At 42.1% G+C, this 17,706-nt stretch overlaps 1 protein-coding gene across 1 annotated transcript in view; it reads right to left on the bottom strand.

Moving 5' to 3' along the window:
- The window catches only part of LOC311497008 (transmembrane protein 65-like), a 38,983-nt gene extending 21,361 nt beyond the window's left edge, over positions 1 to 17,622 (bottom strand). The window contains exons 1-2 of the mRNA XM_084557096.1: positions 16,001 to 17,622; positions 15,391 to 15,730 (exon numbers count right to left, since the gene is read on the bottom strand). Of these exons, the coding sequence (XP_084413222.1) occupies positions 15,391 to 15,691 (301 nt within the window). The 5' untranslated portion in view covers positions 15,692 to 15,730; positions 16,001 to 17,622. The remainder of the gene's footprint in view (positions 1 to 15,390; positions 15,731 to 16,000) is intronic.
- Positions 17,623 to 17,706: the final 84 nt, after the last annotated feature.

The raw sequence follows: 17,706 nt of genomic DNA, 5'->3' as shown, positions 1-17,706 counted from the left end.
CATAAGGGAAAAGGAGTAACGAATCATAAGAATATTCTGGTGTCGTTTCTGGCTGTGTTGAAAAATGATTGACTCTCAGAACTGACCCAACATGGCTAATCATGCATAAGACACATCTTAACCTCAGAGCTAAAGGTTAACATTGGCTCACTCTAGTATTCCTTTGTAAGACTCCTTTAGAGGTGTATATGCAAAATGTTTTATTGAGGCCTTTCTCAAACTGCCAGCCCTAATCCAGATTGGATTTTAGAAAGTCTGAACAGCCAAAAAAATAACTTCATTAAATTACATTTTGCCAGTGAAATCCAACCAACTAAATTCCAAATAGATTTCCACGGATGTTTCTCAGAGTGGAAACTCTGGCCACTCAAAGTTTCTTCCTATAGCGCACTCATGTCATACGTATGTGAGTGAACTGCATTAAATGTTTGCTTTGTCTCAAGGCATCAAGAAAAACTACTGTCCGTGGACAAATGCGAAAATCCATTTTCTGTACAGGCAAAGCTCTTAGGAAGCTATCAGAGCAGGATAAGTCACCAACAAAGCCCTGTAGTTACTGATGGTTTGTCTTTACCACTGCAGGCCATGCAGATACTGAGAGTTGGGGGTGTATGAAAACACAAACCCACTCTAGTAACTTGCAAACAGAACAGTTGAGCTTATCTGCAGCCTGAACAAAGAGAAATTCTCACATCGTTTGACGCATTTGTTTTATCATTATTCCTCTGACACAGAATTATTCTACATTTCCGAACATAAAACATGATAAAATGTGTAATAGTTTCTGTGTTGTTTTTTTCTGACTCACCTAACTGCGTACCAGACAGCAGTTATTGCGGCCATACACCATTAAATGATGCAAAAATGCACTCAGTGGTCACTTTAATAACTCTGTCAAATGTTGATATGAAATGCAATACATCATTCCAACCCAAATCAGTGGTCCACCGCTGCTGCATTTCCCCATCACTTAAAACAAATGAGGCTAAATGAAAACGCAGCTGAGTCCCCACCTCGTTGCTAGTCACACAAAAAAAGAAAAAAAAGAAAAGAAAAACGAGATACAGAGTCCCCTGAACATTTTTTCCCTTCCAGTCCACTGGGCTCCATCCATCCACTTATTAGAACTGTGATTGCTGACATGACTGTCTACTGCCCGCAAAACTCTTCTGGCACAAGTATTGATTGCATGGAGCTGTTGTCTTTAGAGACTTCAATTTCAGCGGACTGGAGTGGTGAACATATTTAATGGGCTGTGATAAGTCGCTAACCACGAGCATAATTAAATACCAAAGCAGTCATGTTTCATTCTTCTCCAGCTTTTTCTTTTCTCGTGTCCTCCCACACCAGAATCAGCATCTGGCATCCGATAAAGACCGTGTTTACGGATAAACAGAAAACATGACGTGTCACCAGTTCGGTCACAGAGTTTAACCGCTAATTGCTAGATCTGATACAGCACTTATTATACAGCACACCACCTACAAGGTGGTAATCATTACAAGAAAAACACACAAGCCACATTTAACACAGGCGACACTTCCGTCTGGCCGCCGGTTCCAGAGCACTCAGAATCGGACAAGTACACACACAAAAAAAGTCACACATTACAGCAATTTCACAATTTGAGCCCGATGAATCTTGGCATTGTCATCTTGGAATATGCCGGTGCCATCAGGGAAGAAACAATCCATTGATGGAATAACCTGGTCATTCAGTATATTCAGGTAGTCAGCTGACCTCATTCTTTGGACACATAATGTTGCTGAACCTAGACCTGAGTAACTGCAGCAACCCCAGATCATAGCACTGCCCCCACAGGCTTGTACAGTAGGCACTAGGCATGATGGGTGCATCACTTCATCTGCATCTCTTCTTACCCTGATGCCCCCATCACTCTGGAACAGGGTAAATCTGGACTCACCAGACCACATGACCTTCTTCCATTGCTCCAGAGTCCAATCTTTATGCTCCCTAGCTAACTGAAGCCATTTTTTCCAGTTAGCCTCACTGATTAGTGGTTTTCTCAACTCTACACAGCTGTTCAGTCCCAATCCCTTGAGTTTCCTTCACATTGTTCATGTGGAAATGCTCTTACTTTCACTATTAAACATAGCCCTGAGTTCTACTGTTGTTTTTCTTCAATTTGATTTCACCAAATGTTTAAGTGATTGCCGATCACGATCAGGATTTTTTTTCTTACCACATTTCTTCTTCAAAGACGATCCTTCCAGTTTTTAATAATGTGTTGGACAGTTCTTAACCCAATTCTAGTAGTTTCTACAATCTCCTTAGATGTTTTCTCTGCTTGATGAATGCCAATGATTTGACCCTTCTCAAACAGACTAACATCTTTTCCATGACCACGGGATGTGTCTTTCTACATGGTTGTTTAAGAAATGAGAAGCTACTCATCGCATCAGTTGGGGTTAAATAACTTGTTGCCAGCTGAAAGATAATCGCCCATGTAGATCAGAAAACATTGTAGGGAGCACAGTGATCTGTTAGCTGAAGTGCTGCACACGTGCAAATTGTCAGCGAGAGATGCTCTTCTCATCGTTCTGCTGTGTAAAGACTCATGCTGTGTGTAGATTAAAATCAGATCACGACTGCTCACAAAGTGATGAAAAAGGACCTTGTGGAACAAATCACAGAGAAACGCACCCACAGTGAAGGCCAGGCATTATTGAGCCTGTGCGTGAGATGGTTGCATCTTGTAGTATGGTTTGAAGTGATACTGACACACCAGCCCCCACCAGGCTATAACGTTACTTCAGGTTTCACACATTTTAATGTGTTTGAATGCAAAGAAAAAGAAAAGTCCTTGATGGTATGTTGTTCTCAGGGGTAGCTCATCTGTGGGTTGCTGCCCTCAGGGATCCCCAAGGACAGTTTGATGTGAAAGTGCCTTTAACACTCAACTTCTGTTTTCCTGTGATTGTTTGAAGCCACATTCTGCTGCCTTTGTTTTGCCTTAACAAATGGCTCCTTACAGACTCTGTAAGGAGCGCCAGCAGCAAGGAACACAGCTTGAGTGAACACAGCTTTGGAAATTGAACCAAACTCCAAGTTTTTTTTTTTCTCTGAAAAACTCTGTTACAATGATTTAATGTCTGTCAGTCCATTTTTTATTCACCGCTGTAAAAATGACAAATCGAGGCTGTGAGATTTTCTGCTAATTCAGGTATTAGTGTTACGGGGGTAGAAACAAAAGAGTTAGCAAGGACATTTTTCATCACAGGACTGCAAACAGCAGTACACTGCAATGTGTGTATGTGTGTGTGAGACTCTCCCTAGCGTCTTGGGCTTTATCTAGTAAATGTAGACTAAACAACATCCTGGGAATTTATTGATTTTCAAGTTAAAGGGATTCCTATTGTCAGAGGGACGTGCTGTGTGAGTCTATAAGAATAAATCCACAGTATGTTATCTAACTTGAATTGTATATGCACAAATGAAGGTGTGTGTGTGTGCGCGCGCATCTGAGCGTGTGTGTGTGATATAAAGAGTTCAGAAGAGGAGGAACAATAAAAGGCTGGAGCCATTCATCAACTGCACAGCACCTTGATATTCCCCTGTGATGTATGAGACAGAAAAAAGGGGAAATTACACAGCACACAGAAAGCAGGCCTGACGGACAGGACAGCCATTAGCAAACATGAGACGGGAACAAATTTGTGGAGGAGGAACACATTTTATGGAAGCAAGGTTGAAATTCATGTGTGAGACTGATGATTAGATTTCTAAAAAACATAAAATAGTCTTGGAAGAAATGAGTTCAAGGACATTTCAGTCTCTAAATTTATTACACCTGACTTGTGGCCAAATGTAGTTGAGAATTTCTTTGCGATTTGCATGTGAAAGCTCATTTGAAACAAAAACTACTTTTTTCCAGTGTTGGCCTTTACCAACCCCTCAAAGGACATCTGAATGTCATCTCTTCATAATATACTCTTTGTCCACTGAGAGAAAATAATGAGCAGCTCCTCTATAGATGCAAAACTACCCAATCAGTATAGTTCTGTGAGAGGAAAATCCAAAGCACTAGAGCGTGACCCCACACTAACTGAAGCCTAACACTCTAGTTAAAACTTCGCTATTTTTCCCGTGAGTGCCTTGAACTCTGTACAGCAGGTACCAAAATAAATACAGCAGTCCGCTAACTCCCGGGGCCAATTTAGGCAGCAGTGGTGAGCCTGAAGCCAAACACAGAAACAGACAAACCCACACAGCCATGTTCTTGAAAGGATCCCCTGACAAATAGCAAACCACAAGAGACGAGAAGGAAAGAAGATCTAGGTCTTAGTTAGCACTCAGTCAGGAAAAAAGCAGAACAGAACGAGGGAAAATGTTTAATTGAGCCTAAAATACATTAAAAAGGTTCACTTTAAAGAAAGAAAACCCTTCACAAACATGCTGCAGTTCCAGGAAAACTATAATAATGACACCAAAATATATAAACGATCTTACTCTTACTCCACAATGATGGTGATACAGACTGGTTGCTAACACCAACATTTAAGCAGATGCTCACAACATTTTGTGACAAGGAAGCCCTGTAACGGTCCTGGCATTCAATTAAAGACAAACCTCCATGGTCCGTGTAAGTTAATACCGGACCACCTGGTGTTCTAAGTATCAACTGATTATAGGACCAGCCTCTATGGGCACATTTACAGACACAACATCATGTTGGTGCGGTCAGAACGTTTCATTGTTAACCACAGGCGTAACATTAGCAACATCAAAAATGAATGACATTCAGGTGGCTTTGTTCCAAGGTCTGTGGCTCACTGCACCCCGAGCTATCATTAATGAAATTTGTTTCACCTGCACCGTCCCTGCCATGCCAAGTCAAAATGTCTGCTCCTGTTAGGAACAACTTGCCACCTATTATGATTTGGCAGAGCCGGCATGTTCCCGAACATAACAGCACTGGCAGCCGGAGTGGATGGCTTACATAGTTTGACTGTGGCACAGACTATTCTTACTATGACGATGAGAGAGATGTTTGTTCATCTTTTGCAACTGTTTTAAGTCCCTGCAGAGATATTTCCAGTTCAGACATGTGAAGGATGTTTACCATTATCTACCCGACTGGACTTTGTTCACTGCAGTCAGTTTTTCAAAATCTGAATATTGAATATCACTCACTGTGGATGTGTAAGGGGCAAATTCCAAACAGCATGCTGATTTAAACATAACTTTCATATTTGGAATATTCTTTTTTTTTTTCAACTGTGACATAAAATCTGGAGCTCAGTGACAAAACCCACTGAGAATTACCACCCAGTTAGAATTAGAATACCACCCTGATGTTCACAATAGGACTACAGGGTACAACAGAACTTTAGCATCTTTTATCTCATTGTTTTGAATCAATAAATTTTATATCCAGCAAATGCCTTCAAATGGAACTCATTAACTTGTGGTTACGTCATGGAACCAAAATACTTGGCATTCAAATAGTAACTTCAGCCCCAAATTGGGAGAACACTGCTGCTAGGCAGCTGTTGGTGTCTAAAAAGCCATCAAAGCTAACAGTTAGCAAGCTAACAGTCGGGTAGCTTAACGTAGGAAACGCAAAGATAAAAAGATAAGATAAGTGGAATAAAAATTCCACTTATGAGGTGTTAAATACCACAAGAGGGGCCTGTTCACATGCATTTCTTGCGAACACAGTCAACACAACTCAATTTCAAAGCAGCTAATGTACCTGGATGGTCCATTGCTAACAATTATGAGTGTAACGCTGGACTCTAACAATAAAAAGTCGCCATCTCGGCTACTTTGCGGAAGGGCAGGGACCACTAATCAATTTTTAAACTTGTGTTTCAAACAGTGAACAGCATACACGTCACAAAAAGTGTTTATTTTTCATTGTGCTGTTGTCAGATAGAAGCCAACGGTATGTTTGTTGGGCTAATTTAGCAGTCAAATGGGCCTGCTAACGTTAGCTGGTCTACCGAGTTAGCGCACAACTTGCTATGTTTGTTTTAAAAGAACACTACCTCGCCTAAATTCACAGACTAGGAAGAAAGAACGTAGTGTACACAAAGTATTACATAGAAGGGTAGTAAAGGAAGTATATTCTGTGAATTTGGAGGCCAGGTCATGTTTTCTGAGTTGTTCTTAAACTGTTTTTGTGTGTGTGTCTGTGTCAGGCTGCATCCTGCTGGGGATGGCTGCTGCCATCAAGGAGTGTCATTGCTGGGCTGGTCTGGGTGGGTGGTACATGTCTAAGTAACATCCACATGAATGCCAAGTCCTAAAGTTACCCAGCAGAACGCTGTATTGTCACAAGACGGTCAGTGTTATTTACTTCTCCTGTCAGAGGTCATAATGTTATGCCTGACACTCAGGAGATGGTAGAAAGCAGCTATAGAGCTACAAGAGGAGCGAATCCTACATGAATACTAATGTTCGGATTTTTTAGTGAAGCCATTTCCCATTAAGGTGTGCAGTTTGGCATTTTGTCAAGTTAAACCCAGCATATTTGCAAAGCAGTAAATACGGGCCTGGAGGGAAGGACCAAGCTTAACATCTACTGTAAGTGCTGACTTTAGTCTTATGGGGCTGCAGTGAACTCAGCAGCTATGTGACTGTCTCACAAGGTCAACCACAGAAGCTTCTGCAGGGGCCAGGTACAGACCAAGGAGAAATGAAGGTAGAGTAATCTGCAGTGTGTTGATCTGCAGTGTCCACATTATACAAGTAAAGAGCAGAAAAGAAATAAAAAGAAAACAGTTTTGTAAGGGACAAAAAGTAAGCGTGAGTTCTTGTAGGAGGTCTTGATGTCCTATAAAAAAATAAATTAAAAAAATAAATCCATCCCTGTCTCTTGCGCTCTGAAGCTCACGACCTCATGACTGAATGGACAGGCTCGCAACAACAAATACCACCTTGAATATCAAACACATTCTGCTGCGCATAATGATATTTTCTTGGCTTCTGTGGCACCTTTGTAATTTGATTCATGTCTCGATCCATCTGCCTAGGCTTCACAAGAGAGAACAACCATATGCAGTGATTTTCCTCTTCACTTTCATAACTTCAACATTTAAAATTTTAATTGCTGCCAGATTGCCACCTGAAAGTCACATATGGGGCTCTATTTTTAAGCCATTGTCCTTCATTTGGCCTTGATGGGCTCTTTTTTAAAAAAGTCTCAACACAATGAAAAGCAACTTTACTGCATCTTGCTGACATTTTCCCTATTAAGAGGCAGATAAGGAGAGAAAATGATAAAGGACACAGGAAAGGAAGCACGAGATACAAGAAAAAGTTCACAAGCACAGAGAGAACAGAAGACAGGACAGGCTGGTAGAGAGCAGGTGCAACTGCTTAAATACTGAGAGAACTAACGAGGAGACAAGTGTGAACAGGTATGTCAGTGGGTGGGGAAGGTCAGGTGACCAGGTTTGGAGGGAAGGTCCAGCGGAAACTAGGGGCTGGGCGGAGATGAGCAGCTCTCAGGTTGAATGGATAAAACAAACCAAGCTGAAAGGGTGAAAACCAAAAAAGAAGACATAGATGAGGCATATAAAAATAATAGCAATTTTCGAGTTGATTGTTTTGGACCAATAAAGATGGAACCCATTGAGGAAAGGTTAACTGAGGAGGTTCGGAGATACAAACATTTGTATGACTCGTCTTCGGTGAAATTTCGGCAAAAGTTCGAGTCGCCATTGTTGAAAGAGAAGCAGGAAGTAGACACAAAAATGAACCCGACTGACAAAAAAGACATAGCGCCGACTAGTGTTTGGGTGGCGTTTATACAGAGCGAGCCAGACTGACTAGCACACAAGCATAAATGGCCTCGCACGGGCGTAGGCTACATGCGTAGGTTACGGTGTCTATGTACCACAGAGGTATAAACTCTGCTTAAGCCATGACGCTTCTGGATGCTACATCTCTCTTTGGAGCATTTGGAAAAAGATGTTCCAAGATGTTTCTAGATGTTCACTTACTTAAGCTTTTCTCTTTATGCAAGATTCCATGCATTTAGTCATCTGACTGTATTCTCAATCACCTCATGGAGCTAAATTTGCTTAATTATCCAACTACAACACATATCTGTCAATAACTGCCAGCGGCAAGTTCTACAGTTTTAAATGTCAGTCTAGAAACTGGAGACTTACTGCGGTACATAGACTGTGTATAACTCATCAAATAAGAATAGTTTTGGTCACACTCCAATAAGCTCAATACAGTACATTCAGTAATCACTTTCTCTCACTGGCACGCTGGGACTGATTAGTTATTAAAGGCTGCAGCTCTGATGCTGGCTCAGTAAATATACACAGGGTGATGAATGACCTGTTTTTGGTACCAAGCTTACCAGCCAAAAGTCACAGAGACTCATCCAATAGAACTGATTGTCTGGCACATACTAATACGTTACAAGTAATCACAATAACAAGTAATTCTTGAAGAGCGCTGTCTCCAACAAAGTTAAATACCAGCAGGGCTGCTGATGCGCTGATGTCTCTCAACATTTTTTACAGACTGAAGAGAGTCACTCGGGCTTGGGCATGGGTCACAGTGCATTTAATGTCACCACGGAGTGCCATTCTGCAGCAGTGTGTGTGTCTGACTTAGCATGACAATGACACAGTGTGAGCCGAGGCAGCATGAAGAAATGACAAGGTGCTAAGCCCTGTGTGGCAATGCGAAATGTGAAAGGAGGTGGGAACACGTCACTCCCCCTTTCAGTACAAAAGGTGAAATAAAAATATCACCATCGACTGTGACTGCATCATATTGAGCATCAAAAATATTATGCATTGAAATATACGCTAGTGTCTACTGAATCAGTCACGTTTCAAGAGAAGATGCAGACGCTTTGATTAAACTTGACCAGCTGTTGGAAGAGACAGAGTAATGAGTTTATCCATGGCTGTAAGATTGCGCACTGCAGCCTAAGGGTCACAGTGAACATAAACAAAAGAATAAGGAACAACCCGAAGTCTCCCTCCATCTCCCTGCTCTCTTCCCTGTTTTGCATCTGAATTTAGAAAAATTGCCTCTTACTCCTCTCCTCTCATCTTCCTTTCACCAGCAGCCCAGTGGGGAAAGCATGTGTATAGTTGATGACAGTCTGCGGACTGTCCACTTGACATGAAAAATGTCTTTAGTCCGGCTCCCTACCAACAACAGCAACAACAAACCTAATTAGCTTTCCAGGATCCAACACTCTCACTTAAAGAGACAATGCAGAAAGGTATCTTCAACAGTATGTGTAAGACATACACCAAAACAGCAAGTATGACGAATTCTGTCCCCAAGAGTCTGCTTCTGCTAGGTTCCTATTTACAAAGGTGTGTATATCAGCACGTACTCCTGGTAGCACAGGTTCAATATCAACACATACAATACAACGCAGTCTAGTTTTCTGCAGTGTCCACGGTCGCTGCTTTGGCTTGCAAATCATCTTGCTGGTATGAAATATGAAATATAAATGCAAATCACTGAAAACAACGATTGCTGACTGATTGGTTCTTTAATATCGATGCGACAGCCGACATATCACAAAATCTCTCCAGTAGTTACGTCCTAATTTACTGCCATCAAAAGTCCTCTCTATTTTTATCTGTGTTTATATCATGAGCTCACTTTTTGTTCCCCATTCCTGGTTTGATTCATTGTATGAAATAATTGTCCTAGACTGATTAAATTGCAAGGTGACTCTGACTTATTCAACAGGAGCATTGATACCAAAGGATTATTAGAGTCCAGCCCCCTCATTGTTTGGTCTACAGCTTTTCTCTTCCCCTTTGTTTACTCATTCACCTCAGTCTTCTTGCCTACTTGGGTTTTAGTAACTCTTCTTACTTCCATGAGAGGTATATTTTAAATTTTAACTTCTGAAATGAACCCTAAATGCCCACCAGGAGGATGTACTTGTGTATGACCTTCTCCTCTCCACTCAAACAACCCTCTAGTTCTTGAGAATATCTTGGCTGTTACTGTCAAGCAATAAAATACTCAGCGGACATAAAGTTGTTAAAGCTGTGAAAACCAATAAAAAAAATCAGTGTATTACAGTCTGATTTCCCCAAATTTAATCACAGTATGGGTTATATGTGCTAAAAAAATTCACCGTATAAACTTCATAAGACGATGACATGTCAGTGTTTTGTTTACGGCTTGAAGCTCTGCCCCCTAGTGGACAAAACATCAATTAATGCATCTTTAAAAGTCAGACCAGTAAGAATAATACTGCCTTACTGTCTAAGAAGAGGTTTGACACGACTGTTGATTGATATCTCTATTAAACTTTGGTTTTGGTAAGAGTTTTCTTTCTAAACCTGAATTTCTCCGTAATAGCAAATACAATATGTACACGCAGTAGTCAAAGGATTGTGTTGTTTTGAGTCAGGCGCTTCATAATATAATATGTAACTTAAATTTAATAGCACAATCCAGAACAGAGGAGAGTGCGTTCGGGAAATATGGCCACAACTGGTGTAGCTCTACTGCAGTACACTCCATTAACCCAGAGAACAGACTTCAATCACAGGAAGACATCCAGCAAAATAAAGGGTTTGGCTTCAGCCTCGGGGTGGAACGATGATGGAAATTGATAAGCCTGTCAAACACTCAACCTCTCTGCCATCAAAACAGTCACAGAGAGAGTCCCTCAACCACAGATTCAGCTCGTCCAACAGCATGAATATACAGCAGGTAAGAGAATGCCTCTGGGTTTTTATAGCAGGAAGGTGACGATGTCAGCAAGCTCCAGCCAGGCAGGCCCCAGAGGAAATAAGCTGTCCTCTGCGTACTGTCACCTCAGTACACTGGCTCATATTGAGATCCTGTTGCGTTATTTGTGGTGTCTCTGTATTCAAAGAAATATAAATGTTTAATGTGTTCTGGCACCGCGTGATATTCTATGGTCGTGTTATTTGTCTGGTAAATGGCGAAGCTGGGTCTCGGATCAAGTTTTCTACTTCCAGTGAGTGCGATCCTTTGCCTTTGGCAGACTGAACGTGTGATACACATCTCTACACCGTGGGGCTCATGAGGGATTTAACGCTGTTTGCTCTTCGTTGATCTTTGTAGTACGCAGAGGGCGCCTCGCAGCATGTGTTCAGGATGCAATCAGCCACATTCGACGGGAAAATAATGACGTACCATCAGGATCAGCGAGCGTGGAAATGACTAGAGATGATGGATTGGCCAGCCTGTACAAGTCCTACTTGATATTCGCATACAGAAATATACATATATTAAATATCAAAGATAAGAAAACTCAACACAGGTGACAGACAACCCGAGTTTGTGTATTTTTTTAAATGAGTTTGTGCTCTGGGAAATGATTTACTACCAGTAAGGACCACGCAGTCTTATCTTATTGAGTAATAACTGCCACTAAAGGTGTGAACGCTCAACCGCAAGGGATAGTCTTGATCGATAAAAGAGCACAGTTATTCTGTATAGGCGAATTACTGCAAGAAGACATTGTTCACTTCACTTGTCTTCACTGTTACCATCTCTGTGATAACTGCTTTCAGTATTATCATCACAGCCCGAACGACTACCACGATTCTAAACGTCCTATCAGTAGAAGCCTAACTGGCTTATTTAAGCACGCATGGATAGAGGGGAACTGCTTCTCTGACCCAATTAGTAATATAAAGGATCGATACCATTACATGTGAACAGAAACATGCTTCCCTCTGCAGTTATTTTTATGGTTTTCCAGGATCCAGTATCGAGGATCTTCTGGATAACTGCAAACAAAAATCAATGGCTATACTGACACGGACGATATTTTTATTTCAACCCGCCTGAAATCGTTTACATGGACGCTAAATAAAACGATTAAATATATGTGTTTACATGCACCAAAACATCGATCAGAATATAAATTTTTTTGACATGAGGCTCTGCCGGCTGTGGAGTACTAGATCTGCCAGAAAGCTATCATAAGAAGTTGCCATGTTTCTGTCCTGGATATTCATCACATCATCTCCACGTGGGGAAAGATTTTTCATAAAATATATAAACAGTGACGGGGTGGTCAGCACTGATGCCTCACAGCAAGAATGTTCCAGGTTCGAATCCATGGGCCAGCTGGGGCCTTTCTGTGTGGAGTTTGCATGTTCTTCCTCCCACCATCCAAAGACATGCTTGTTAGGTTCATTGGTGACTCTAAATTGGCCGTAGGTGTGCATGTGAGTGTGAATGGTTGTCTGTCTCTCTGTGTTAGCCCTGCGATAGACTGGCGACCTGTCCAGGGTGTACCCCGCCTCTTGCCCGATGACAGCTGGGATAGGCTCCCACCCCCCCCCCCCCCGCAACCCTTCACAGCTTAAGTGGTTACAGAAGATGAATGAATGAATATATAAATAGTCCACCAAAAAAGATAAACTGTTAAATGGATTATTAAAAGGGTATATCAATCCAACTGAAAATGCCTTCCAAACGGTCCAGTCCGGTCCAAATAACATGAGACATTTTTGCAGTATTAGTGGAATACTGGTGTCCAAGTAAACAAAGACAATAAAAGGATTTTCAATTGATGGGACACTTCAGTTAGAGCAACTAAATCATTATAAACCAAAACAAGTGAGACTGTTAACGTTAACAGTCGCGGCTGTGCTTTGTTTGTGTTGTTGCTACTTGTTATGCTGACTCTCACACACTGTAACGGTGAAATGAAACAGCACAGACTATTCATAGCAATGGATGCACGTATGCTCAACATTCAGCAGTCTGCTGCTATAAGTTTAAATGAGCCTGGTGTATTGGTGTACGGTGGTGGGCAAAGTAGTTCAGTAGGTGAGTGAACAAACAGGAAAGCGTCCTGGGTTTAGGAATATATTCATTTCTTGGTTATATAAGGGATTCTATTAACTTTGATTACTACTGTGCAGACTGTCCTCCAGCACGGGAATCATCTGTCTATCATGAGACTCTACAGCAGACAAAGCTCCACAGTAAACGCTTACGTCCCTGCAGCCCTGCAGGAATAAAGTGAAACTGTTTCATTTTTATCCACAGTGCCAGACCGTAGCACGATGCATCTGATTTTTGTATCAGTGTTATTATAATATTTAAATAAGAAGTGAAAGGAGCAATGGTTAGGTTTTCTATTATATATACTTGTGTTATAATGTCAGAGTTGTGTTGCTCAAGCAAAACCGATATGCAGCAGCCTGTCAGAGACAAAACACAAAACCCTTGAATTAAATTATGAGCATCTTTTTTTAAAGTTCAGACTCTGCACTTTGTTCCCGGAGAGCAATATAAAGGGTGACAGCAGCTCAGAGGAGCGAGCACCCGGCCGACCTCATATGCCGCAGAGGTTCCTTATCATCACTCATGTTTTGTCTCGTTCCCTTCCTCCATTCTCTTCTCTATCGATCGACCCATATTGTTCTCTTAGTTCTCTCTGCAAGTGGGAGATTCTCTGCGCTCCTCCGCGCAGCTTTACACTCTCATCATTTCATTCTTACGTTTCATGAAATCCGAAGTAACGCCTCAGTGCTGTGGGTTAAAATCATATTAATGCAACCCAGTTTTCTCCTTAACATGCTGTGCTGCCTAGGAGGTGTCATAAACTGTTACACTGGTCCGTCTACAACAAATCTCAATAAACACATATCTGCGTGAATATATGTATGTGCATAATCTTCGGGCAAGGAGCAAGATCTTTGTACAGTACAGGAAGTTGTCTGGATGCTGTAGCATTGGCCAGTCATGTTTGAGCTTTGGTTGTATGCTGATAAACAGTCTGTGAGGAGAGCAAAAGAGGAAGAGCATCCCGTCATACTCTGTTGGCAAACAAGCTAACGTGTCATGTTCGAACCTTAAAAAACTTGAATGTAAACTGTCAGACATCGCCTCTCAAGCTGCTAGTCAGTGTACAGTAGATGAGGCACAGAACAGGATGTCTAGGTCCGAATATTTGTTATCTGGATATCCACTGTCTAAACCGGGAACCCCAAAACCTTGACCATTTCCCTTGAGGCTAAATTATCAGACAGCGGATGATGGATTCCCAGATTGGTTTACAACATATCGGGTAAAGCCAAAATGAAAATATTTGACTTTCCATTGAAAAAAAAAATAAAAAATACATTCTTTTTGAAATACTCACTAACTTTATCTATTTTCGGAGGTGACTCATTCTCCCATGCATGGCTGGAATCAGTCCCCAGCACAAGACCTGTCTGGCCTGCAGGCGTGACAAATCGCCATCCCACCACGGGGCTACATGGACAGCCATTCACGCTTGCATCCACACAAGCACTGACAAACAGTACAAGCCTTCGGAGCGTGAATAAAGTGAAAACAGACGAGTCGTAAATAGATCACGGTCTAGTAGATGTACAGGTTTACGAGCAAAATGCCGGAGTGGAGAAAGAGATGAGTGCCCCTGAAGTGGCCCCAAAGAAAAGCCACAGACCGGCTTCCAGCTGAATGGTGTGTCTTAAGGCTACGCATTTACTAATCAATGATTCACAAATAATGGATCAGATAGATGTGGAAATGAGAATTACTTTAATGGTAACATACACAAACCATATCGATCCGTGTTTATAGATTCTCTTTTCTACGGAAACAAAGAGGTCAAAGGTCGGAGAACAGGGTCAGCTGCGGAGAGGTCCTTCAGGATTAGCCCTTTTTATGGTGGAAATATCATATATACAGATTCAGGAAGGTGATAATTCAACTGTAGGATGATTTTTAAAGATGCCGTTTGTGGTGAAGTTAACTTGAAGTGTTTCTGTTATTTAGCCCACTGACTAAAATGTGGTCGTCAAAATAATAGAAACATGTGCTGGTACAACACAATACAATTGAATAGTATTACAAACCACAGCCTCCGATATGAAAACACAGTTGAATCTGCAGTTCTCTGAGTTATTCGAAACAAATGCTGAATATTATAACTTTCTTGAATTTAAGATTTAGTGCAGTAGTGTTATATTAGAATGCAATTGTGAACCGGCCCCTTCATCTCATTGCATGCACTCTGTCCCTGAATGCCATCGCCTGCAACTCTAGCTTGTGTCAATGATAATTAAGCTGACGGGGGAACATTTCTGACCCCAGAATTGACTGCTTGTCATCACACATTGTATCTAGTGATAGAGTGATAAACAATAGATGTAACCATGACTTGTCCTCAATTATCACTATGAAGCAAAAACACTGAAATCAATCAAAAATTACTTTTAATAATAATAATAATAATAATAATAAAAGCAGTAACCTTTTATGTTTACCTCCTGCAGGCTTTTGTAAATAATTACATTCATAAATTTAGGAATATGTGAGAAGATCTTGTGTGTCTGAACTGCAGCTCCATTCAAAGTACAGACTGTACACTGAAGCACATCTTTATTGCTGTATGCCGTGCTCTGCCACATCACCTACCTTGAGCAATGGCTATGGACTCGAACCTGTGCAGTTCCCGCAGCAGGCAGGTGCGCTCAGAGGGATGCAGGCTGTAAATAAAGTCCTTGGCACCGCGCGGCGAGTTGAGCGGCTCCACGGGCTCCTTCAGGGGGTGCGTGCCGAGGTGACACCGCTGCACCAGCGCGGAGAGCGGCGGCGGCGGCTCCGCGGCGAAGCGCCCCGCTGACGCCTGGTGGTTCGCGAGTCCGGCTCTGGCCAGCCCAGCCCCGGCTCTCAGGGAGAAGGCAGGCCGCAGGACTCTTCGCAGGCAGGGCAGCATCTCTTAAAGATACGGAGGTTAGAGCAACGCGCCGGGAATCTAAAGGAGAACAGGCCTAGTTAGTCCGCACTCACAGAAACCACATGACATGACGCTTTATATAATTATATCACAATGTGAATTCATCGCTGCAACGATGGGTCGCGTGAAAACACTCCACATCCTCAATCGGGATCATTATTCAAGAGCGAAAGACATGAACACGAGAACGTAATCACACATCATTCACACTGATTCGAGCTTGCTGCCGAGCACAAAGCAGAAACAGACGTACAATTATCAAACTGTAACTTGTTTTATCGGACGCACCTCAGTCGATGCTGCGCTGTCCCGTCCGACAACCTCCACCAGAAACCTTGAAAATCCCCGAGCAGCTCCGGCGCATACGTCTCCTCTTCGACCCTTCGCTGTTTACTCGGCAGACGGTAGCGCACGGACCTCGGACACTCAACTTCCTGCCGTATTTGTACGAAATCACATTTTTGCGAGCGCAGTCCGGTCTGGTGTAACCTCTGGCAGGCAGGGTGATGATGATGATGATGATGATGATGGGAAGCGGATGGGAGGGCGGCCAGCAGCAGCAGCAGCCCCTGAAAATATTTTCCAATGGCAGAGCTGCTTTCCTCCGTGCGTAACCGTGACGGCACCAGACGTACGCACACCCCATGCATATGCATAGGCGCCTGCATTGTGTTCATGTTATACTACGTTTGCTACAACGAAGAAAACACAAAATCTGTCCTTCCACATTTAAGGTTATTATTATTAAATATTAACCGTACTCTCACATGACAAGAAATCTGTCTCATACGGTTTATTTTATATTTAAAACACTTTTTTTAACCTGATATGTTCACTGTGGAATATGGCTAGATTGCTGAAGGAAAACACTCCACATTTGCTATTTAGTGATATAGAGGCCAACAAAGAGAATTTGCAGCTGTACCACTTTCAGTTTTCATTCAGAACTGTGAAAACGTAAATGTAAACAGTGTAAAAGGAGTGTATTTGTCAGTTGGGTGTGTACCTAGCCCTCTGCTATTGTGCATGTAGGGTATTTGAATTATTCAACCGGTCCACACCCCAGGAAAATATGACACCATGCGGAGGTTGTTGTTTTTTTTCTTTAAGGAAGAGGGCTGCACCTAAAAGAAAAGTGTTTGTTTTACTGCTGGCGTCTTATCTGACTGATTTATGGGGGTTTTCTGCGCAGATTTGACTGTTTCATCGACTAGAGGAGTGTTCTCTGGCCTCCAGAGATGGGAGGGGTGAAGCACTATCCAAGTGGAAGATATTAATCAAGTTGGAGTGTCAACTGGAAGCTGGTATGACGGCTCCCCCTGGTGGCAAGAATTATGCACATCATTTGTTTATATTCTTATCAGCGGTAGTCTGTGCTATGGGTTATCCCTCATGCCAGCATTTCCCAAAATGCCCACACTATGGCCACTTATCAGACTAGGTCAGTGTAAAAGCTTTGTCATGGGAAACAAAAAGGTCAAACCACCTGCAGCAGTAAGTGCTCCTCACAGTGGGCCGTTACATCATGAGCCAGTGTGCAGAAATGATTCACCTGACAGTTAACCTTTCCTGTTTTCAAGCTCAAGAATAAACTCCCAAGCCCAATATTTTAAGTGAGCAAGTATCTGCTTTGGCTGAGCAACGCTGGCTAAGTGTTGTGGGGACTGTTCGAGTCTGTGGAAAAACAGACTCCAGCTAAATGAACCTGGAGGTGAGAGTATATCGAAAGAACAGAAAGAAAGACATCTCACCATAGAGAAGCCGGCCTGGTGGAATATTTGATGATCTTCATACGCACATTGGCTTAATTTATGATGATAACAGGTAACTCCGGACTCAACGGGGAATAGCACTAGCGTATCTTAACAAAATATTGGCGAAATGAAATGAGTTTCATGGCAGATAATGCGTTATTTAGAGGCTGCGTTTCCACTATATGGATATATGCGGATCTAAATATCTCCTGAAGGAGTGCATATGACACAAAAGTTATA

This window comes from Chelon labrosus (genome assembly GCF_963514085.1).
Source record: "Chelon labrosus genome assembly, chromosome: 12".
NCBI classification, from domain to species: Eukaryota; Metazoa; Chordata; class Actinopteri; order Mugiliformes; family Mugilidae; genus Chelon; species Chelon labrosus.
Note: the sequence above shows the minus strand (reverse complement) of the source record. Positions and strands in the feature narration are given on the sequence as shown.